This window comes from Cajanus cajan, chromosome 11, assembly GCF_000230855.2.
Source record: "Cajanus cajan strain Asha chromosome 11, NIPB_CcT2T_4, whole genome shotgun sequence".
NCBI lineage: Eukaryota > Viridiplantae > Streptophyta > Magnoliopsida > Fabales > Fabaceae > Cajanus > Cajanus cajan.
In genome coordinates, this window is record NC_138527.1 from 41,954,237 (window position 1) to 41,978,299 (window position 24,063).

Genomic DNA, 24,063 nt, shown 5'->3' on the forward strand with positions numbered 1-24,063 from the left:
TTTTTTTCTTCTGAAAATAGTCCAACAGAGTAACATGAAAATAAAGGAGATTGAGGGGTAACTTTGCAATTTGCAGTTCTTCACTCTTCAAAACCCTAATCTCGCTTAGGTATAAAACCGAAAGAAACGGTGTCTACTTCTTCCACTTTGCAGTTTTGAACGCCGACGCTTCATACAATCTCCGAGAGGACCGAAACCCTTCGTCGCATTGCAACTATGGTAGGTTGATCGTAAAGTCATTCTCATACAATTTTTTTTTTCCTTTTCACTGAAACCCTTGATTTTTCGATTCAATGATGTGTTTGGGAATGGCAATTCTGATAGGGTTTTGTGTGTTGTTGTTGTTCAGTCAAAGAGAAAGGTTAGAGAGCCAAAGGAGGAGAACGTGACTCTGGGTCCAGCTGTTAGAGATGGTGAACATGTCTTTGGCGTTGCTCGCATCTTTGCATCCTTCAACGACACATTCATTGTCAGTGTTTGTGCTTTTTTGATTTCTTAGTTTCAATTATCAATTGCTCAAGTTTGATTCTTAATTTTTATGATTGCAGCATGTCACTGATTTGTCTGGGAGGGAAACACTTGTCCGCATCACTGGTATGACTGCTTCTCTTCACATTATAGGATCTAATCAAAATGTTAGGTTATTGTTTATCTGCTATCATTTTTCCAGTTTTAAGAAATTTGAATTTCATGTAATGTTGATATTGAAATAGACTCTATCTTGTTTCAGACTTTCAGTGGATTTTACTGGGTTAATATCGAATGCAATTTTTTTTAAATTGCCTGTCAACTTTTCTTGGTAATTTATATATGTTCTGTGTGAGATTCTTCTTATGTTGGCACTTAGGTATCTTCATACCCCATGATGGAGGGAGTTAAGTGATTTGGCTTGACCTTTTGTTAAATTTTGTTTTGCTTAATTTTGATGATTTCTGAGTTGTTCTATTCACTGAACCTGGGATCCATTTGTCTATCATCAAGCTAACATTCTTTGCCATTGAATGGTTTTTTGTCGACCTTTTCCATTTTAGTAGTTATATATAAAAACCTCTATGATATCTTGATTTCCTTATGTCTTTGTTTTTAACTTCAGGTGGAATGAAGGTTAAAGCTGATAGAGATGAATCGTCTCCATATGCTGCTATGCTTGCAGCACAGGATGTTGCTGCCAGATGCAAGGTCAGTGGTCCTGTTCAATTTGTTAACTTTCCTGTTTAGCATGCTGCTTTCGTTTTATGAGTTTAATAGAATTAAAATTTGATTATTTGTTCAAGTCATGCCTCGTGAAATTACTTTTTATGATGTTATTTTCTGAGAAGCTATAAAGCTTAATGCACTGTTTCAAATGATTTTGGAGCAGGAACTGGGCATAACTGCACTTCATATCAAGCTCCGTGCCACTGGTGGAAACAAGACAAAAACACCTGGTCCTGGTGCCCAATCAGCTCTTCGAGCCCTTGCTCGTTCAGGAATGAAAATTGGTCGTATAGGTATTTTTTGCCCCTTACTCAAATGTCTTGTGGCTTTCCTATTTTTATGTTGTTTATATATTTCTAATTTCTAATAGTTTGTGCCTACTGGTTTTGATGCATTGGTTTCATTCTCTGCTTGTATTTTCCGAAGTTTTTTTCTGATTTGATTGATGTTGTATGGCATTTATTGTTAATGTTAATTAGCGTTTCTCCTTTTCTCAGAGGACGTGACTCCCATTCCTTCGGACAGCACTCGTAGAAAGAGTGGTAGGAGGGGTAGAAGGCTTTAAACTTCTTATGGTATATGTCTGGACTTGCAATATTTTACTGCCTTTCTTGCCAAACAGAATTGTGGCCTTTTGAAATTTTGCTGAAGTTAATATCAGAACTTCTATTTTATTCTTGAGGTTTTGAACACAATTTTAGTTGAGTACATTTAAACATTATTCAGTGTTTTGACCGTTCTGCATTTCTTGTCTAGGTTTGATTTAATTGTTTTTCATAGTCTGGTCCTCACTCGACTTTTATCTACTTTGAAACGTGGAATTAAGACTTGATTGGGAATCAAGTCGTTGTTCGTCAATGAATTATACTTTATGACAATGTTTACCCTGCAAATAATTTATATCAATAACTTCTACAAATAAACAACAGCTTATAAAATGAATTAATTGATAATTACATTATCTTTTTTTAAGTTTCATTAATTATGAACCTTATCTTTTAGTATTTAAGGTAAACACGTTCGATTGTAATCTTTATACGTATCTTTTTTTCTTAATTTTGGTCCTAAAGATGATGAAACTAGACAAAAAAAAAGTAACTTTAACATGAAATTAGAAAGGAAAAAAAAGGTAATTAAATCTCTTATAAAATCGATGACACATCATGGATTCGAATAGTTAGTCTCTTATGTTTCTATTGTTTCTTGTCTTAATTAAAAAAATTACCCCCTTGCTTTGTTATGTTTTAATTGAAAATTCAGTACATTGGTGGTAAATAAATCTTGGTCATTTAAATGGTAAACAACTTATGAGCCATCACTATTTTTGACAAGAGATTTTTTAGAGTCAATGGACATGATTGCTGTGCCAAGAATTTTTTTTCTTTTATTTGAAATGTTTGTGTCGTTATTATTCTGCTCATTATTCTCTTGGTCTTTCTCCTTTTCATTGAACTAAAAATTATGCAATTTATTCTTCGCATTAGGTGGCTTTCTGTATAAGTGTTACTAATTTTTTGTTATCATCTTAATTGGCGTGTTCTTTTTATAAAATTTAAACTTAAAATGTTATCTTATTATAAAATGATAATTTATCGTAATCTAAATTACTGGGTGGTCATTAATAAGGATGGATGATTTTTAATGGGAAATTTACAAAAAGATTAAATAAATAATCTATAAGAAAATAATTATAAGAGCAAAATTGAACAAAGAATGTGTACACTAAATGAGTTTTATATTATTATTTAATCAAATGTTATTATATATGATTTTGTTAAATGTTATCATAATTATCTTAAGACTTAAACTTACTGTTATTTATGATTAGATGTTGTGTATAGTTCTTTACACCAGCATTGTATAGAAATCAAATTGTTAAAAAAATCACATAATTTATTTTATGTTAATGATATAATTTTTTTAATATTTTATTTATCATAATAATACAAATTAAAGTTAAAATCAATTCAAATTATGCATTTCATTTAATTTTTTTTACTACAATTAAAAATAATAGATGATACAAAAAATTTTAAATTATTATTTATCTATTTAGGGTTTAGTATATATATATATATATATATATATATATATATATATATATATATGTATGTATACTAAATTTGTATGATCATGCATTTCTTTTCTTCATATTGATCATATGAATGTGAATTCGGTTAACATTATTATGATTATATGCATTAAAATGAGACCATTTTCAATGATTATACGGTTAAATTAATTATTTTAAATTTTTTATGCATTAAATGTTTAAAATATTAACCTTATACATTAAATACAAATTTTTACTTAACATAATTATTTATGTATTAAAAAATTTTCTTCGATGAGAGAGTTTTTCAAAATTCTTTTAACATTTTATCTAATTTAATTTTTTACTTAATATAATTATTTATGAATTAAATTTTAATATTTTAAAATAAATTATAAATAAAAATAAATAAGTTTTTTCTACAATATAAATTATTTAACACAAATCAAAAATATAATTTATATGCTTAAAAATATCTATTTATATAAATTTTGAATATAATTTATATATTCAAATATAAAATTTATTTATATATAATTTATTTAAAAAATTAATTATATATAATAAATATTTGTGTGCATTATATAAATTAAAAGTACTAATTATATATAATAAATATTTGTGTGCATTATTTTTTTTCAATTTTTTTTAAATCTCAAATGAATTATTTCATTAGTCATTTACTATAAATTTATCTTTTTAATATGTAACAAGTTAAATATTTATTATATGTAACTAAAATTTATAATGAATTGTATATATAAATAAATACTATGTTTAAATATATAAATTATATTTAAAATTTTAATAAATATTTTTTTTAAATATAGAAATTATATTTTTTTATTTATAATTAAAAATTATATTATAACACAAAATTAGTTTTATTTACTAACAATTTATTTTAAAAATATTAAAATTTAATTCATAAAGAATTATAATAAATAAAAATTAAATTAGATATGAAGTTAAAAGAATCTTTAATTAAAAATAATCTTACCAAAAAAACTCCAAAAATAATATATATTAAAATTCATTATTTATATCTTGATTGAATTGGGACAAGATTTTCAAAGTGCAAAATATGATTTTGAAATATTTAAATTTTTAAATAATTGTTATAGATGAATTATAAAGTAGTTTGGTGGTTTGTGTTAGAGACATGAGTGAAGTGGTAAATATGGGATTTGTTATATGTATATGTGTGTGAAGTTTTCTTTAAATGTGTCTTTTTTTTGTTTCTCCTTCAATGTTATAATTGACGTAATTAGTATATATGTATGACTAGTGTTGGTGTTTAGTTTGTAATTGCAGATTTTGGTGCTCCTACGGATTCCTATGGGAAACCCTAAAAGAATACATTAAGAGTTGTATAAGAAAATTGTTTGAAGACGTAATTGTATGAGTTAATTGTATTGTTTTCAATATTTATTGCATGATTTAGAATACTTTTAACTGATTGTATGAATAGAATGATGATTGGGATAAAAAATGAAAATCGCAAATTTTAGTTTTTGACCATAGAAACCACGCTGAGCGCCTTTGCTAGCACTGAGCATCAAGGTGGCAAAGAGCTAGCAATGCTGTCTATCACCCATACTGAGCGTGACCCATGTTGAGCATAAGTTTCACATTGCGTCAGTTGTCTTGTTTCTTTCCTTCTTTGTTTGATAAATTCTATTGGTGTAATGTGTATCTTATGTTACTTTTCTCTTATGATATGTATGATCGGTAGTGATGTGAATTTCTTGTGTTATTCAATTTTTTAATGAATATAATTGATGATTATATGATATGAGATAAACTGATATGGTGAAAACATGATAACATTATATGATAATGTTATACGATAATAAGACATGATAATGTGATATGACAATGATAATGCATAGAATTTTGATTCACATGCATCATTTGCATAAATATTTTTAAGGATACGACAGGAATACACCGCCAGGAAAGACCCCCTTGTGTAAAAGCTTGTCCTAGTCTCACTTATTGTGTGCATAGGATGTATCTTACACAACTTAATTATTCCAACTAGACCCTGGTAGTATGTCCGTCTAGTGGAACATAGAGTGTGATTCGGCATGTACTCCTAGACTATTTTATGCGTGTTGCTAGCAACAATGCATCATGTGATGTTTTACTGGTACCACATGCATGATAATATGTAATCCATGTCCATTACTTGTGCATTTTAATGTTATATGTTAATTAGTTTTTATGTCATGGGTGAATGATGTGTGATATTGTTATAAATTTGTCCATGCTATATATATATATGTTTTGTTCGTGTTTGGCTATTCGGTATGCATTCTTATACCGTGAGACAGAGTGATATGTTGCTTATGTTAGGTTTTTTGTTGTTGTTATTATGCAGGTGATCATCAGCATGAGGCTAAAGATGTTAATGATAAGTTTAGGCTTCAGAGTTAGATTTTGCTCTAATAGGACATGTGACATCGAAACATAAATAAGATTAGATTAGGATGTTATTTATGTTATTTTGTTCAAGTTACGATTGTGGTGCTCTCTATCTAAACATATTTGGTATTTAATTATGAAGGATTAAGTTATTCAGATTTTATTATTTATTTGTTACGGTATACGCGGTAGAACGTGTCACAACTAGATTACTAAACAAGTCAAATTTAACCTTTATAATTATGAATCAAGTTAGGTTTAAGTTTTTCAAGTCTAATTTAGTCTAACCTATTTCACCTCTAATTAGATATTGAGACTCAATCTCTACATATTCTTAATTAGATGTCTTTTCACATTTAAAAAGTCTACTCCACACTATTATTATTAACCAAAAAAAATCACTCAGTAATCTTAACCAATATTTATTTCATCTCTACATGTATGTACTATCTTTTAATCGTCAACATATTTCCATTTATCATCTTTTATCTTTATAAGTAAATTAAATTTCAACCGTTTTTAAAATTATGTTAGTATTAAAAGAGCCTTATATCTTATCTTTTATATTATCCATTGTAAATCTAAAATATAATTTGTATATTTAAAAATATCTATTTTTAATTTAAAGATATCTATTTATTATTAATTTTGATTATAGAATAATTCATATATATTTTTTTAAAAATTAATTTATTATGAAATTTAAATAAATAAATACAAAAAAATTATCGTGTGTAACACACAAGCTAACGTACTAATTTTTATTACGAGTTTAATTAGCATACACAATGATTATAAAATTTTTCCACTATCAATCAATTAAATATTATTATTTATATGACTTTTAAGGTAATTAAATTATCTTTCTAAAGTTTTTTATTGTTAAATTAATCATTTGCAAGGTGCGAGTATTAGCTATCAAAATTCTACAATTGAATCATCATTTTAATTTTTCATAAGAATAATTGTGATAATATTATAGATTTTAAGAAACTTTTGTGACAAAAATTGAGAGAATTAGTGTATCAAAATTGTAATTTTAAGATCAAAATTTAAAATTTTACTCTAATTTAATTTATACATAAGTAATAATTAATGTTATATAGTTTTTATATTGGCTTACTTATCATATTTTCAAAGTTATATAGCTTTTAAATAAATTTAATCAATAAATTATCAAAACCATTTGTATTATTTCAACCTCAAATTATTATATGACTAATCAACAATAATAAATGATATTTTAAGCATATTTTGGAAAATACTAGAATCTAACTCATAAGTTTATAAATGATTGTTTGTTATATTAAATTTAAATTTACTTAAACTATTTTATTTGTTACAAGTACAAACCATAAAGTTTATTATAGTTTACACTTAAATTTTAAATTAACATTTCTTATTTAATAATAAATCTGAATATATCAACAACTAAAGATTAATTAATACTTGTGTTTAGTGACTTTCGTTAATCAAATATATATTTTAACATAAATAAAAATTAAACTTAAAAACATTAAGTAAGTTCCTTGTATTTCGAAGTGATTTTACAATCACTAGATATGTTTGAAACGATGTTTAAAATATTGATGTTAAATGAAATTTTAGTTATAGTTAATTTTAAGATAAAGTAATTTATTTTTCAATAATTTTATTCCAAGTGCAACTTTGAGGTAAAAAAAAATTCTCAAGATGCTAAATATGAGACTAAACATGTCAATATTAATCTAAATAATCATTGCTAGTATTCTAAGCCTATGTTTGGTTTCACGTTTGAAACGTGAAAAATCACGTTTAACGTGAAACTACACATTGTAGCTTCCACGTTAAATGTGATTTTTCACGTTTCAAACGTGAAACCAAACACGCACTAATATGATTTTAAACAATTTATTGTGAATCCAAACACACCTAAATGTGGCACTGCATACAGTTACGTAAACCATTTAAAAAGATTTTTGTGATAATTCCAAGAACCGACATCTGACATACTACCACTACCAAATACTTCTCTGGACCCATGATTTCATCCCACTGTACAATGTTTTGCTTTGTCCATGACAATTCAGCATTCGACATGGGAATGCATCAAATCAAATGCACCTTTAGAATGTCGGGGAATGGGGTGTCAAACACTTTGAAAGTTAACTTTAGATTGTGTGATTGTCCAGATCCTCCATACACGTCCCATAATGTTGTCCTTTCATTTTATTTGTTGTTGGGGGTAAAAAAAAAGTGTCAAAATTATTTACAAAACAAAAACTACACAGGAGATTATCCCTCCTCATTTCATGCCATATGTTACAATCTGTCACCAACCTATACAAAAAAGCCCCACCCAACTTCCAAAGTTGGCAATCCAGGCTAAAGGAGGTTGCAAGTAACCAAAAGCACAACCATCACATGTTTAAGATGTAAAATACGTACCATAGCTAACCATCCAAATACCCAGGTAGAACTACCCAGAGTCTGTCTGGATAGACATGCTTGAAAAAGTTTAAGAACTTCTTTACTGAAAATATAACTTCTTGTTTTTTTTTTTAAGTAGAAAAACTCTTATAAGTTCTTCTTAACTTGTATCCAAGTATACTCTTAATGGTGACCCAGATGTGAGTAGACTGAACTACTACTGGTGCTGGCTTGAGCACCAAGGCTTAAAGTTGGGTGCAAGAGCTCTGCCTGTGGAAACGAAGTGTTAGATGGCACCTCTAGCAGCAGATCCTGATCAGTACTCTCATCAACAAAGTTTAAAGAATCGAGCATGAGTGAATTGGCATCAGGAGGCAAAGCAAAAAGGCTTTTTGCACTATAGCAAGCACCATCCTCTACAGCTTCTCTTCCCTCATAGCCAACCTTTGTGATCACACTTTTGGGGCTCCTCATTATTGTCTTAAATTCTGAAATTTGTAATATGAGTGCTAAGAATCATTCCTCAGTTAAATTTAAACAGCAGTCATAAGTCATAACCAGGGGTGTTCTAACTAGGTAAAAGCATTACAGCAGTAACACAAATTTCTATACACCTCTCAAAAGAAAAGAAAAAATCAACAATTTAAATGTCATGTAAATGTCTTTTACGCTATCATTCGATCATAAATCATATGTAAATTTGTTGATCTTTATAATAACTATTTAAAAATCATAAGGATATTTCTAACTGATTGGCGGAATAAAAACGTATACATTGATAGTGCTTGTCTACTAATTTCTTATACAAGTGTTGGTCTTTGATAGCATAAATTAAATACTGCTAACATTTTTCAATGTGGCAGCAAATAAAATTACAGATCATAATCAATAATTAAAATAGTGTTTTGTATGTATATTTTCATTATTCTTGGTAATATTTATAAGAACATCAAATTTAAAGTAGTAATGAAGTGCACATGTTTATGTTTTATCATTAAAAAATTTACAATTTTAATTCAAAGCATTTTAAGCATGCAAGAGCTAGGAAAACAAATTCAATCGTGAAAAACTAAGCTAATCTATGGAGAGAATCCAAATTTAACCCCTTCATTTCCCTCAATCCAAACATGCCCGGTCAGTACATGGTATACTCAATAATAGTCGCATTAGGGAGAGAATAATTGGAAGGTCTCAGCATTTGACAAGTTTTTTGTCTTCAAAATCAGGTTTTCAGCTAACCTGGAAAGTTTTGATTTCTGCTGTCACGTGTTCTCTTGATGTTTACAACATTAGTTGATGCCTTGTTGTTTACAACATTAGTTGATGCTGTACCAGTAGATTTTCCAACTTTGTTTTTACATTTCTGCACCCATAGAAAGATGTAATATCTTATAAGTATCAACATACACAAAAACTATCTCTAATGTTACTTGAAATAATAAACTATTACACACCTTGAGAAAATTATAGTGTTCTACCCATTTTGACTTTGACAGATTGGATAATGCAAGTCTTTTCAAAGTCTTGCAGTCTTCAGGTTTTGCCCCCAACAAAGAGATATCAAAGACTCCTTCCGCAAGAAGCTGCTGAAAATAAGTTAAGTTCTCCTTGAATTGAGAGCTATTGAACATGAATTTAAGGCTGCACATACAACAACACAAGCTGTCAATATTGATGGTCTAAGTCTCACGTCTCAACACTTTCTATTCCCGTAAAAGTCATATTATATATCTAATAAACTTTAGAGCATCTTTTACTTTTTTTATATAGAAATCTGAAATATTCAAGCAATGCCCATGACATTGAAACAAAAGCTGGATAGTTTACTTCATTGTTATTAGAAAAGCAATGGCTAATGATGTATTTAGACATGCTACATATGCCCCCCACCAAACAGATTTGAAACTTTTATATCAGAATTATAACATAGGAATTTAAAGGTTTTTTCAGTCGATTACAACAAAAACATGATGAACTGCAAATGAAAGAGGAGAGTTCTAACCTATCAGGATGTTTAGCAGTATCAACCACAGGAAGTAACTTCAGTAATTGCTGTTGCTCTTCATTTGTCATGATTCTCAAAAACTCTTCATAGTTTACAACATCCTAATCAAACATAGTAGCAATTATGTTAAGCACTCAACAATTATACATATTTGAGGACTTACATCCTTACCCAATAACATTATTAATAAATATTTATACAGAACAGGGTATGAATACTGAACTAAAAACTAATTGTTTATGGAAATATCTGACTGTTCTCAAAACATTTGAATCAGTGTGTTATCCAGATAGCTCTAAGAGTAATTATATAAATGAAGAATCTAAAAGCCTGATTCGAAAAAAACATTATCAAAATAGTGTGTCAAAACATTGATGCCCATCACTGATGTAAAATCATTTCCAATTTTATTACAAGCATGCATAAGAGCTTTTTTGTCAATTTAGGCCATAAACCAATGGGAAGGGAAATATAACTCACATTTAAATCTATTGAGCACAGTGGCGATTCATGATTGCCAAGGATTTGTACTCTTTCATGTTGAGACTTGTCACTGACATTCAAAAAATAGAAACATTAATGTCGACATAGTATGTTTGTCTTCACTTTAAAACAATTTTTGCACATATACCTCAAATATTTCTTCACCAATTCACATGCACAAAGAAAATGCATATCGAACTTACAGGAACAACAGGCTTTATTTTAGTAGAAAAAACAAAATGTGCTTTATAGAGTAACAACAGAATGAATTTTGTTTTTGTTGCCTTAATTAATAATAATAGCTGACTACAGATTATGCCATAAACTACCTTTTAACGGTAGAGTTCTTGATCTTTTCAACTTCCACAGTTGATGACTTCATGTGACTAGAATCATTATGCATTAGAATGGCGCCAAAATAAGAATATGCCTCACTCATTGGACATTGTTTATTATCAACTGAAAGAGAGCTAGCCTCAGACTCTTCTTCAGGAGCTATATAGCTAGGATGCCTAATGAGAACGCTTCCATGTCCTATCTCAACAGAGACCATCGGTGTTTCACATTCAAAAAGAAGATCATCTTCAGAAGATGCAGAAAAATAAGATTGTTGTTCATGAAGAATAGTGCATAAATCTTTTGTTAGCTTCTCAACAGAAGAAGGCTTTGGACGACCAACACATGTCCTCTTTTTTGAAGGCACCGTGGCATCCCAGACCACTGACTGAACAGGACCTAAATTAAACAAACTATCTATATTAGAATTATGTCTCTTTATAAAAGACAAAGATAAAGAGGTACCTGTTTTATATGCAGGAGATAATATTTTTTGCATAATAACACACAAATAGAAGTTCATGATCTAAGTCTTAATGACATAGATAGCTGAAGCATATGTGTAAGAGTTGACATTCTATTATTCGGGGGAAAGTATTATATGTGATGTGTATCACTATTGGCTATACACTAAATTAAAAATAGATAGTCCATATCTAATTATATAACTCGGCATTAAAAATGTTGCCAGATATAATTTGAGCTTTGTGCTAGAGAAAAATTTGATTCACTTCCTCAATTCTTTGTCAACAAAAAGCACACCCATACATTATTAGAAACAGAATCCACTTGTTTGTTTTTAGGAAAACCAAATAACCAATGACAACAAAGTTGTGCTGCTATTCCACAATATATTTCTTTTCACTTTCTCTCATTTCATTATCCACTTCTTGATTGTGCCAACATAAATCTGGACTGGCAATAAAATCAATACTTGTTTCAAAATGATGAATACTGCTGAAATCAGTTGTGCAGAAAAATCTTATCCAACCTGTCATATCACTAGCATCTGTGCCACCATGACCAATTTGCACACAGCTCTCTGAGTTAGAGATAGCTGATCCTGAACTTGATCGATTGCTTGTGTCTTCATCTACAACCTTTTGGAATCCCTGGTTGTAATCAGGTGCTCTAGATATTACATTATCATGGTTCCGCTTTCGTTTGAGCAAAGGCAATTCTTTCTTCTTATTTAACAATATATTCTTTACCCTGGAAACCCTTTGATCCTCACAAACATCAGTTTCTGCTCGAGCATGTAAAGGGGTATAATTAGCAAGAGTTCCCTTTGTCCTCCATCGAGATCCACATGCATTGCATAGTACTGGTTTTTCAGGTGGTCCATTGCGCCAAAGTGGTGTGCCTGTTGCAATGCTCAATTATCAGAAATCTTCAAACATTTAGAGCCCTTGTAATGAGAATAAAGATGTAACTTGGATTGGATAGACAACTAACAACCACATTCATATTTTCTTGATAATCCAATTCAAGAGGCATAATAAAAAATACATGTCAAGTTTGATGCTGGGAAACATATAGCTTAACCTCTTGGATTTTGCAGCAGCTGGTATCATTCATATACTAGAAAGCTGAACTCAACAAACAAATTTAGGTTTAGACAGCATTATCTGTATTCACTAGAATAAGGAACTATCAATTCCTTATAGAAATGTTTAGTAATTTACTTTTATTAGCCAGCTGGTTTTAAATATTTAAGATTAAGACATATCAATACCCTTTTGCAAGGAAAACAATATTGACTAAGAAACCTCAAGCAATCAAGCATTAGTGGTGAGCCTCAAATTAAGAACACTTGTAGACTCAGGGAAGACAACAATAGCATTTGAGCTGAAATGATTGACAGTATCTACAAAGTCTCACTCGAGACATCAAAGCTAAGACAGTCTAAATGAAATATTCCCTTCTTTTAGGGACTACAACATTGTAGTTTATTCAGAAGACATTGCTAGAATACGGAACAGAAAACCAGTGCAATGACTTCAACATTTTGGAAAGTGCTTTGAAATTATAAGCAAAGACATGAAAAACTTCATGTCTTAAGTTGCAGGATTAGTTCTATGAAGGTGATAACTAATAAGTATTTAGGAACAAAATTAATAGTTTCAAATTGATAGAGGTTAAAAATATAATAATGAAGAAGCAAAGTATTGAATTTTCATCAGCCAGAAAGCAAGGAAATAGTAAGACATGAATGAGGGATGAATGCAATGTAGTTCCAATCAGATTTGCTTTGTAGAGGAAATGAAAACAACTTTGTAAAATCCTTTAAAAAGACAGTAACAAATTAACTTTTGGCATTTCATAAATGCACAATTCGTTTATCTTATTTCCATCCAATTAGTAAGACATGAAGTCTAAGTTGTTGACTCTTTGATAAAGACCTTAACCGTAGTAGGTGTTATTCCTATCAATGCAAGAGTTCTCATATTCAATGAACTAACTCAATTTTGCACTAGTTACATTGCCTCAGATTTGGAACATAGATACGGAAACAAAAGCCAACAACAGGGAACAAAAACACATATAAATGGGAAATCAATATAATTTTTCACAACTTTCAATTACAAATGCTCTGGGCATCAACACTAGTTGTATTTTTTGAATTCATATAAATAAAGAATAGTCTATATTGACCAGCAACTCTCACTTAAACACATCTCAATTTGCAAATAATTGCCCCAGAAAAAAGTCAATAACTTGAAAGAAAAATATATTTTGGAGAAACAACAACTCACTTGTAACTCCACAGTGATAGCAAGGTCCTTGTTTGCCCATGTCTCAAACTTTTTCCGCAAATTAATAAAAAGAAATACAAATAAAATTTGCAGAAAAATAAGAGGAAAATAATATTCTTTTGACAAAAAAAAAATAAAAATGGATTTTTTTTTCTTTTGAAAATACAACAGATATCTTGAAAGTCTTTGTTTTATGAGCAAACCCAGAATGGTAGTCTGCGGAAGAAGAAAAAATTAAAGCAGAAACCAATAAACCCAGAAAGGTTTGTCTTTAACAGTCCTTAAAAAAATCACAAAAAAATCCCAGAGCAACTAGAATTGAAGGGATTGATGTGTGTATTGTAGCTGGGAATCTGTACAATTCATTGGAAGGGAGAAGACCATTGGAGGAATCTCAGAAATGGTTGTGAAAAGAGGTAAAGAAAAGAAGGTAGAATGTTGAGAGATAGAGAGAGAAGGCCTATGTATGTGACCTCTTGTATTGTATAAGAAGTAAATGTTTCAGCTTTTTTTTAATGCTTTTTTCTCTTTCGTTGATGTTATTTGAAAACTTTCAGTTTTGCTTTTTGTTAAATTAAAATTCAAAAATATGAGCTCATCTTATTATAGAGGAAACAGAGGGGTAGGGGAATATTATTGCACATATCCTGTTGAATATGGACTTTTCTTCTTTGCTAATCATCAATTTTCAATACCTTAACAAATAATAAAATCTAAAAGTATCCCATCTTCGCCATCCATTTTTTTCTCAAATAGTTGTGATTTAATACTAATAACTAGTTTAAAAAAAAAAAAAAAAAAGGAAACCCACAAAAAAAAGGAGAAAGAAACAAGGAGATGTTTTTGGTCTTTTTGTTCCTGCTGCTATAATATATAGTTTTTTTTTTATAAGATGTGAATGCTAATTCACAATTTTATATTCTCCCGTGTGTGATGACAAGATGTTGATAAGTATTTAATGTGGTTTTTGTTTCAAAAGAATAAACTTGCCTATGTGATTATTTGTGTGAGAAACCCAATTATGGCCGTTGGATTAGATGAGGAAGGTTGATGGCATTGGGAAGGGTCCTACCACTGTTGATATGCAAATCAAATATCCAACTACAAAACATTAAGTTTTAAGTAATCTAGTTAAAATCCAACGATGACTATGGGGGCTTGTGATTGTGAGACAGCCACATGAATCTCGCAGGCTATCACTCAAAGCAAAAGCCTGTGAGGCTGTGACATAGTCTTAGAAATGTTTTTTTTTTCTTTTATATATTTTATAATTACGAGTAAAGGAAACTCTTTTATAGGATGGTCCATTTCAGGGATAAGATGGGTGCGATTCTATGTCCAAGTGTGGATAAATAGAAATATATAAAAATCAAGTTTTTTTTTTCTTTTTGGGCACAGAAATGAAAAAGAAAGAGTAAAAAGAATACATGGAAGAAAAAAAAAACTATAATTTGACTAACAAAATGTCGATTGCATTAGCTTGCAAAGGTTAGACTTCGTTCAAACGGAAGACTATAATGGATGATAATAGAATCTTTACTTGCGAACGATTAGTGACATTTTTGTTTTATAAAAAAAAACACATTTTAAACATCAAATCAATAAGTAACTTTTTTTTAATCTTTTTTGTTAGTCAAGTCAAAATAATATATATGTAAATTTAAATTTAAATTTATTATTATCATTGTAATTTTGATAAATAAAAAAAATTACTCTTTGCTTGCATTTTAGTAAATAAAAAAAAAAACAAATCTATACAACCTTTACACAGACTGAACAATGGCGGTATACATGTGTGAGTTGATTTTTTTAACTATTAATAAATAAAAATTAATTAAATTGATAAAACAAAATGTATTTGTTTAAGGTAGTATCCACACGTACTATGATTGTTTTTTTTACAGCACACACTAGAATTGTTATAACCCCATCTGCCTTTGGTTTTCATAAAAGGACTATTTTTTAAAATTTAATATTCAACCAATAATGTTTAGACATGTATTTTTGTACTGTCGTTGTTGGAACGTTTTGTTATCAACATCATTGCTGTTCCATTTTTTGCTCTTATTATCAAAATAGTTTATATCTTTAATACATTTATTATATATTTATATTGATTGTAACATGACATAGTAATATCTTAATTTTTAATAACAATAATATGTAATTTCATGTTTAAGATCGATCACGATTCAATTAACTATTAGATCGTTTTATTTTGTTATAAAAATAAATTAAAAGGTTTTAGAAGAAAAAAAAAGTTAACCAAATTACAGAAATTAGTTAAATACTTAAATTTCATTTGAGTCAAAATTTACTCTAGTATTATATAGTATACGATTTAAATGGTAAAATACTAAACTTTCACTCTTTTTATTTTATCAATTAAACAGTCTCGATATTCTTTCTATTCTCTCACTTGAATGTATGTTTCATATATTACTCATATGACTAATCATAAAATTTATCTCGTAAGGAATCAATTTACCTTTATTTTTTCTCTATTTGTACAGTCAATTTTCTCAAGTGTCTACCAACTTTAATTTACTTTCTTTTATTTCCATTTAAAAATTAAATTTTAATAATTTTATTTTAAAATTGTCAATAATTTAAAATTATTTTATATTACAATTAAAGTTATTTTTGTAAATTTAAATTATAATTTATATAAAATATTATTTTATAAATTTTAATTTTTAGTATAGTTTGTACTATCAGTAATATTTATTTGTTAAATATCTTATAATATAAACTAAATATTTACAATGTGCAATATAGACTAAAAAATTTCGGTAGTAGATATTATATTCAAATAATTAAAGAGGAATATAGTGATAAAGTCGTTAACACTCTTTTACTAATGTTTTTCTATTGATTAAAAATATAAAAAAAATTAGTAAATTATATCACTTAATAAAAAAAGATTTATTAAATGATATGTAAAACTCATAAATTTATGATTTTAATAAATTTTAATCAATAAAAAATATTTCTTTTGAATCAAAATAATCTATTAATAGAGTTTAACTTAGTTGAAAATGATGTCTAAATTATTATAAACTTTTAGTATTGAGTTGAATTTTAATGAATAAAAAAATGAAACTACTAATTAACTTGAAATATTATTATATTATTTGATTGATGTTCTTGAAAACAATAATTTATACCTCTAAAATGAAATAAAATATAATTTCAATAGTTAATAAAAAAATATTATTAAATAGTTGAATACATTATATAAGGATAAAAAAAATACATTATATTTTTACTATATATATATATAAATGTTTTTCAAAAATTACAATTATTTACTTTGTTCTCTGAAGTATTATAGAAGAGTCAGTGACGAAAAATTGGAAAAGGTCATATGCAGACCATGAAATTGAACCGAAATTTTAAACTTTTAAAATTTTATTCTCCAAATTAAGTAATGTTTTCTTGCCATGGTAAAATTGAAATGTAAGAAGATAATATGACAAACAGTGTGTCCATGATACATAGTGGGTATCTCATGGATTTGACTAATTTGGTTGGTGCCTTGTAATTTTCCTTATTTCTGATTAATCATTGCAAGGAATTTGGTCCAACCCATATATCTAAGATTAAGGTCAGCTTGAGATATGAACCGAGAATACGATGGAGCAATTACTCTTTCTTTCTTTATAAATTATAAGAGAAAATTCTGAAGATTTTGTTTTTTAAACTCAAAAACCTATTGCCATACACTTTTATTTTTATTTTTCTGAAAACTTTATGAAATCAAACGGCCAAAAAGACCCGAATGAATGACAAATCGAATGGCAAAGTCATGGCATAGAACATGCCTTGCATTATTAAAAGCTTTCTTTTTTTCCGACCAACGTTAAAACGCATTTCCTTCACTTGTAGTGCCCTTTTGATCCTTTGAAAAATAATAAAATATATAATGTCTTTTGGGAACTTGAAAATCACCAAGACACCAACTGGTCAGATCTGGCATCCAGACCAAATTCAACCCTAGCTAACCCAACTCGCCCCTCCTCCTTTTTTATGCAACAATTCTTTCAATTGCAGGTGAAAAGTTTTTTCATATTAAATTAATCTTTTTTCATAGAAATTAAACTTATATTAAAATATTTACATTATTTATATACATTTTTCAATCAATTGAATTAAAATTCAAATGGGTATGGCTAGTAGAAGAGGTGTGTTAGGTCCAATATATAAAAGTGGGGAGCTTAGTTTACGATGAATGTGAACAGATGCACTTCTTATTTTAATTAAATTATTACTATATACTTAAAAATATTATATTTTGTATTCTTGATTTTATATATTAAATTTATTAATGATTGTTTTTAACATTTATATTTTATTCTTTCTATATATGACAGTGATGATTATTAACTTTAATTTTTAAAAAGAAATTGGTTTCACTAATTTAGGGTTTTGGATTTCTCAAGTGTATACAAAGATACTTCACAAGGAAGTTCTTATCTCAATTCATTAAGATGTTTATGAATTAATTTGGGTTGAGTTTCATCAAACCTATTCTTTCAATTTGGATTTTCAACACTACAATTTTATATGCATCCCAAAAAATATCATGTTTAATTGGATTGAGTTTTATTCGAACACTAGAAATACCTTATCTAGATTGTTTGAGTTGAGTACATGAGTATTGTATCATGTGAACATCCAAAAGTCTCATGTAAAAACATGTTCTTAAAGAGGGAGGTTACTAATGTTGCTTTAATTCCCAAGATTATGAAGTTCCCTCTCTATAGTTTTTCTTTACCAAAAAAATCAACTAAGATAGACTCCATTGACTCTTGTTTAGTGTAGTGAAGATAGATGGAGGGAGAGTGGAGAGAAGATGAAAGTGAAAGGAAGTTAGTGTGTTTGTGTAGTAGAAGTGTGCCAAAAATTTAGAGAGCTTACATATTTTTTAGTAATTTAAATACGTTTTTAATATCTTAAATGTAAGATAAATTTATTTTTAGTTATTGAAATTAAAAATTTATCTTTTTAGTCCTTATAATTTTTAAAAATTTTGTTTTAATCTTTATACTCAAATTTTGTTAGAAATTCTGTCAAATCATGTCACATAAAATCTACTTATTAGTGTTCTTGTAAATGAAAGTATCACATGAAACCCAGTTAATGTTATATTATTGTCTTAATTTAATATTTTTATATATATTATTGATAATATGAGAGACTAAATAATTTAAAAAAAAATAGAAAAACTAAAAACATATTTTTAAATTTTAAAAAATAAAAATAAATTTATCTTAAATTTGAGAGATTAAAAATATATTTAAGCTTTTTTAATTATTGCAAATGAGAGAAAATTTGAAGAGAACTTATCCTCTTCTACATTTTCGCCCTTACAAACATGTTATTTACTTTTTTCTATTGAAGGACAATTGAATAATTTAATTTATAATATTAATTTTACTTTCTTATTTTGTTCAATATAAATTGATTAAAAAAATTATTCTCCTGCTTATTAAACAAAGTGACAAGCCAGTAAATCTGACTATAATATGAGAAAAGTAGTTTAATATTTTCAGCTTCTCTGCAACAATATTTAATTATTGTTCATTGTTTAAAAATGTAAATCAGTATAGTATTTATTTTTTCCAGCTTAAAATTGACGCAAAAGGCAAGTGCCAAAATGGCAAAATATTCAATTATGCACAAAATATTTATCAAATTCATAGGTTATTGTAAATCTTAAAAACAAGTAACCGTAATCCATAAAGGCATAAATGAAGTGCACCAAAAAATTAAGTCAATTCTTCCATAATTTTTCACGATAGTTAGGTTAACACATCATCACTAAAGCTAAACCAATTTTTAGAAAGGAAAAAAAAAAGGTAAAGAAATTGTGGGGATCACTGGGTGGGTAATTATTAAAGCAAAATGATATTTCAGATTTATGAGGGTTTATTTTTTAAAAATAGAATATAAGGGTAGAAACGTAACAGTGAGATTCATAAGGTAGGTGGGTCCTTTTACATTTTCAGTTTGATACCTTATAACGGGTAACTATTGTCTGTGAGTCTTCTTACAGTAAGATCGGTACGTTCAATGTATCAAGAAATTAACTTTTAGTTGAAACGAGTTTGGATAATTGCTTCTTAAGTCATAATAACAACAAAACGAGTTTAGATAATTTTTTAATCAACATGTTTTATTTTAGTTCGAAGAAACTTTATAAAATATGTTGTAATTAATATATTTTTATCTTATAGTCTATTATATATAAAAAAAAATCAAATATATTACATCATGTCGATACAATGTATTAATTTCTTATCATAATAATAAATTGGATTATAAAACAATAAGATAAGTTTGAGTTGAATAATAATATTTTACTGAAATTTAATTTATAATAATGTGAAGTTATGGGCATTATGCTATTTTTAATATATTATATAAAAATTTAAACAATGTTATTACTGATTCATTCTCACGATTAAATTAGTGAACATTGTGTATGTACATAGTTTCTTATGATGATTATTCGTTACTTCTGACATTAAACATTTTTTTATTAAAATTATGTTTATACGTTAAAAAAAATATTAAACTTTGAATCATTATCCTCATAATTCGATCACCGATCTTATTTGAAAAACAATGTTATTTGTCAGTAAAAAAAAAGTTATTATTAAGAGTTTTAGTATATACATAATTTATTAGATGTGAGAAATGTATTTATTTTAAATGTGACTTTTAATAGTTATTTTATTCAATAATTTATAATTTTATATTAAATTTTAATAATTAAATTATTAAATTAAAAACTCTTAATAAATAAATTAAGCGTATAAACTTTAAAAATTATATAATATAAATTTAATTTAACACATAACATATTTTTATTAATATATATTAATTTGAACTAATATAATAAAGTATCAAATAATTTTTAAATATTATAAAATTTTTAAACTTGATATAGTTAATAAAATTTTAATTTAATGATTGAATCATTAAATTTTAATAGATTTATTTTTTTAAGATTAAAAATAAATTATTCTAAATAAGTGCTTAAAAAGGCAAAAAAAAATTAATTAGACAAACATGTTAAAATAATTAAGTGTATATTTTATTTTAAAAAATACATTTTTAGAAATAAAAAAATTAAACAAACAAATCCAGTATAAATTGTAAGTTATTAAGTGAAGTAATTTTTTTTTCTGCCTATAACACTTTGTGTCTTGAGTTATATTATTAATTGTGTGATTTATATGATTAATTGTTAATTATTTGTAATTGTTGTTATTTTGGAGTTCTAAGGTCAATAAGCCCTTTAGAACTATATTGTTGTTAAGACAGTGTTAGTTAGAGTTGAGTTGGTATAGTTTAATGAAAGATGTATAAGATTTTTTTTTAAAGACATGGTAAGTTGATGTTATAAGAAAAGTTAGAGAAAAATTAATGAGATAAGCTTTGGAGTTGGAGGAACTTTCTTTTTCTTCTTTTTTTTTTCTTCTTCTACTTCAGCTAATCTCTCTTAGTCTCCTCCCTCAGTTAGGCAATGATAGTAGATCATCGAACTTGAATATTGGAGATCAATAATTCGAGTTGTGAGCCATGCGGAGTCTTTCCCATTCTTCTTTCAGTTTCTCCTCCTTTTCTTGTTTTCAAGCAATTCGAGATAAGAAAAGTTTGATAATCGAAAGTTTGTTGATGGATGATTGTTTTTGCTACCTAGAATTATTGAATTGTAGTTGAAATTGCATAAATCTATGAGATGAGAAGTTGTTTCAAGCTAGGTTCATTAAAGGTGATTTGGGTGGGATTTAGTGAATCTTATTTGATGGTTGCATGTTGCTTGTTGAGTCGAATTTGAGTTGTCTTTGATGTATGAATGTTGAATTACATGTTGCATATTGACCATTTGCTAACTTTAGATGAATTGAGCCAAAATGAGATTCTGCCAAGTGCAAAAATTATCATTACACCGAGTGCACCTTCACAACACTAGGTGTGGCTCAAGTCAGGGCCTCTCTGTCCTAATCAAGTTAGGCGTAAGATGATAGCATTGAACGTAGATTAGTGAAGAACTCTCTGACTTAGTCACGTTGAATGTGAGTACTTAAGGAACTTTTTGAGTTGGTGATGCTAGGTCCCAAGATGAGTGGCGCCAAACGTGATAAAGACAGAGAGTCAACCTACGTGACAGTGGACGTAAGTCAAGCTGAGACTCTCTGTCTGAACAAGGTCTACCGTGGATTTAGCCATGTTAGGCGCTATTGACTTAGAGACTCTCTGTCTCATCCACATCGAATGTAAGCAAATTGGTGTTGGGCGTGGGTGAGTCAATGACTCTCTGCTTCAACTGATGTCAGAGGCAGGAAGAATGACGTCAAATGTGACTTGTTGAATGAAAACTTGGTGTTTTAAGTTGTTTAAGGATTGGAGAATGATGATTCAATTATATAATGGATGTTATATGATGGTAGTTCATTATGCATTGATCTAGGATAATTTACAGTGATATATGACATTGTTTGCATTGTAAGTTGGTAGTTAATTAAGTTGCAAAGTTGTATGTTGTTATAGTTGATTAAGTTGTTAGGCATGTTGTGATGATACATGTCTTAGTTGTGATACATAAAAAAAATTAGAGGAGAGTAAAGTTGTTTTAAAAATTTAAATATTCCATTGTGTGGATATAAGTTGACTTCTGAATGAATAATTATTTTTAAATTGTCTCCTCTAGATTTTATGTGGAATTTTTATGGAGACCAAACCGAGCCATATGTATATAAAGTGACAAATTGAGTAAAGTATAAAATTAATGAGTAAAATCCTTAACTAATTATTGAAAATGTGTGTAGTATTTAGAGGGTAGTCAGTGAATTAATCTCATATAAGGCTTAGATATGAATGTTAAGGTCATAATAGATTCACACCTAAGTTGTTTTACCTTGACAGTAGTACTAAACTTTCATAGTTTAAGTGGCAAAATATGATAAATCAGTTTAAGTTGTTTACTTGACACTCCTAGAGGTCTAATGTTGTATCTACTTGATTTGGTTGTGATAGATCAAAAGTAGTGAATCAGTAGGGTTAAGTCACTTATACAACTCACCTCTGTTGTAGGATATTTCTGTAAGTTGATATGCATAATGACGCATTAGTTGTTTAATGTTGTTTATGTTGAGAATGTTTTTGTGTTGAAGTTGCTGAAATATACTCATGTTGAATTGTTGATAAGTTTTATGTTGTAAGATGTAAATAATGATAAGTTGATAGTGTGCCATGAAGTAGCTTAATGTAGCCAAAGTCGAACCTATTGTGTAAGTTGTACATTATAATGTTGCTATGATAATTCTTTCACAATGTTATTCTTTCTTTTGCCTTGTTGTAGGACTACGATGATCATACTTTATATAAAAATAAGACAAAACTAGCTTGGAGGGCTGACTAGTTGTTGGTGGAGAATCATGTTGAAAATGACCATATTTATTGTATTATTATAACGTCATATTAGTTGTATAGAAATACTAACCAATAATAAGATTTATATTTTCAACACCTTGTATATTTAGACGTATATTGTATATATGTATAAGGTAAGTATGTAACTCTTTAAAGAATTTTATGTTTTAAATTTTGAATACCTATACTTACATGCTCTATTAACATTTTCCTTTATTTTATTCTTATTTAGTTTGTTCATTAGTTTAATTTTTTATGTTCACTTACAGAATCGTGGTGGGACCGGGTAAGTATGACTTAACATTCGAGTTCAACCACGAGTACAGCAAAAATGGTATGGTGCAGAAATGGATTCATGTGCCGAGATGTAGAAAGTTGTGTGTCGTTTTATTAAGTGGAAAATTAAAAAAAGTAAGAGAAAATAAGGCGTTTTGCTTTCCGGAAAATGGGCGTGGGAGAAGAAAAGAAAAGAAACCTAATCTACGTTATAACCAAACCAATTACCGTTTTTCTTTTTCTTATATTCCAATTCCAATGCCAACCCCACACATGTTTACTTCGCTAACTCATTCTTTTTTCCCTAATTTAACTATATTCTACTTTCAGCTAAAAAAATTAATGTATTCAACAATATATAGTTTTTAGCTTATCTAAACACATGTTCTGATCTTTTATTTTAATAATCACAGGTATCAATTACTGAACCAATCCATAGTATATTGAGAACAGGTGAAGTGATTTTGTTGTCTTTTCGAATCAAATACATTTATTTGTTACCATAACTCTCGTTTAACTCTTGAATCAAAGATTTGTTAACGAATAACACATTTTTTTAATCATTTATTTGGCATTGCATCTTACTTTGTTTGAGATGCCTAGATAGTGGACAAGCACATGTTTTGCATTTTGCATGCTTAACTTTTCAAAAAAAATAAATTAGTCTATAAATATAT

The 24,063-nt window shown here is 28.0% G+C and overlaps 2 protein-coding genes across 4 annotated transcripts; one reads left to right on the top strand and one right to left on the bottom strand.

The window, feature by feature from the left end:
- The first annotated feature begins 59 nt into the window (after positions 1-59).
- Positions 60-5,843, top strand: LOC109799890 (small ribosomal subunit protein uS11). Of its 3 annotated transcripts, none has more exons than XM_083066709.1 (7): positions 60-219; positions 350-469; positions 549-594; positions 1,094-1,179; positions 1,361-1,490; positions 1,695-1,772; positions 1,954-2,150. In XM_083066709.1, exons 1-6 carry the CDS (start codon positions 217-219, stop codon positions 1,760-1,762), a joined length of 453 nt encoding a protein of 150 aa, XP_082922835.1. In that variant the 5' UTR covers positions 60-216; the 3' UTR covers positions 1,763-1,772; positions 1,954-2,150. The 3 variants fall into 3 exon arrangements, with proteins under 3 accessions (XP_082922835.1, XP_020216128.1, XP_020216127.1); XM_020360539.3 differs by lacking the exon at positions 1,954-2,150 and adding an exon at positions 5,634-5,843 and having other exon boundaries at positions 61-219; XM_020360538.3 differs by lacking the exon at positions 1,954-2,150 and having other exon boundaries at positions 61-219; positions 1,695-1,941.
- Positions 5,844-7,813: 1,970 nt separating this feature from the next.
- GATA26 (GATA transcription factor 26) lies at positions 7,814-14,198 on the bottom strand. The gene is made up of 8 exons (XM_020361814.3): positions 13,667-14,198; positions 11,902-12,273; positions 10,904-11,309; positions 10,572-10,644; positions 10,089-10,192; positions 9,541-9,727; positions 9,326-9,449; positions 7,814-8,574 (listed from the first exon to the last, which is right to left on the bottom strand). The coding sequence occupies exons 1-8, from the start codon at positions 13,704-13,706 to the stop codon at positions 8,270-8,272; spliced, it is 1,611 nt and encodes a 536-aa protein (XP_020217403.1). The 5' UTR covers positions 13,707-14,198; the 3' UTR covers positions 7,814-8,269.
- Between the last annotated feature and the right edge of the window lie 9,865 nt (positions 14,199-24,063).

Bases quoted from the DNA above. Each gene is read 5' to 3' on its own strand.
- LOC109799890 (XM_083066709.1), top strand. The intron at 595-1,093 runs GTATGACTGCTT...TTTTAACTTCAG, and splicing joins AACACTTGTCCGCATCACTG to GTGGAATGAAGGTTAAAGCT. The intron at 1,180-1,360 runs GTCAGTGGTCCT...ATTTTGGAGCAG, and splicing joins ATGTTGCTGCCAGATGCAAG to GAACTGGGCATAACTGCACT.
- GATA26 (XM_020361814.3), bottom strand. From the start codon at position 13,706: ATGGGCAAACAAGGACCTTGCTATCACTGTGGAGTTACAA. The intron at 9,728-10,088 runs GTTAGAACTCTC...TTGTATGTGCAG, and splicing joins ACTGCTAAACATCCTGATAG to CCTTAAATTCATGTTCAATA. The intron at 9,450-9,540 runs GTGTGTAATAGT...CTATGGGTGCAG, and splicing joins AACACTATAATTTTCTCAAG to AAATGTAAAAACAAAGTTGG.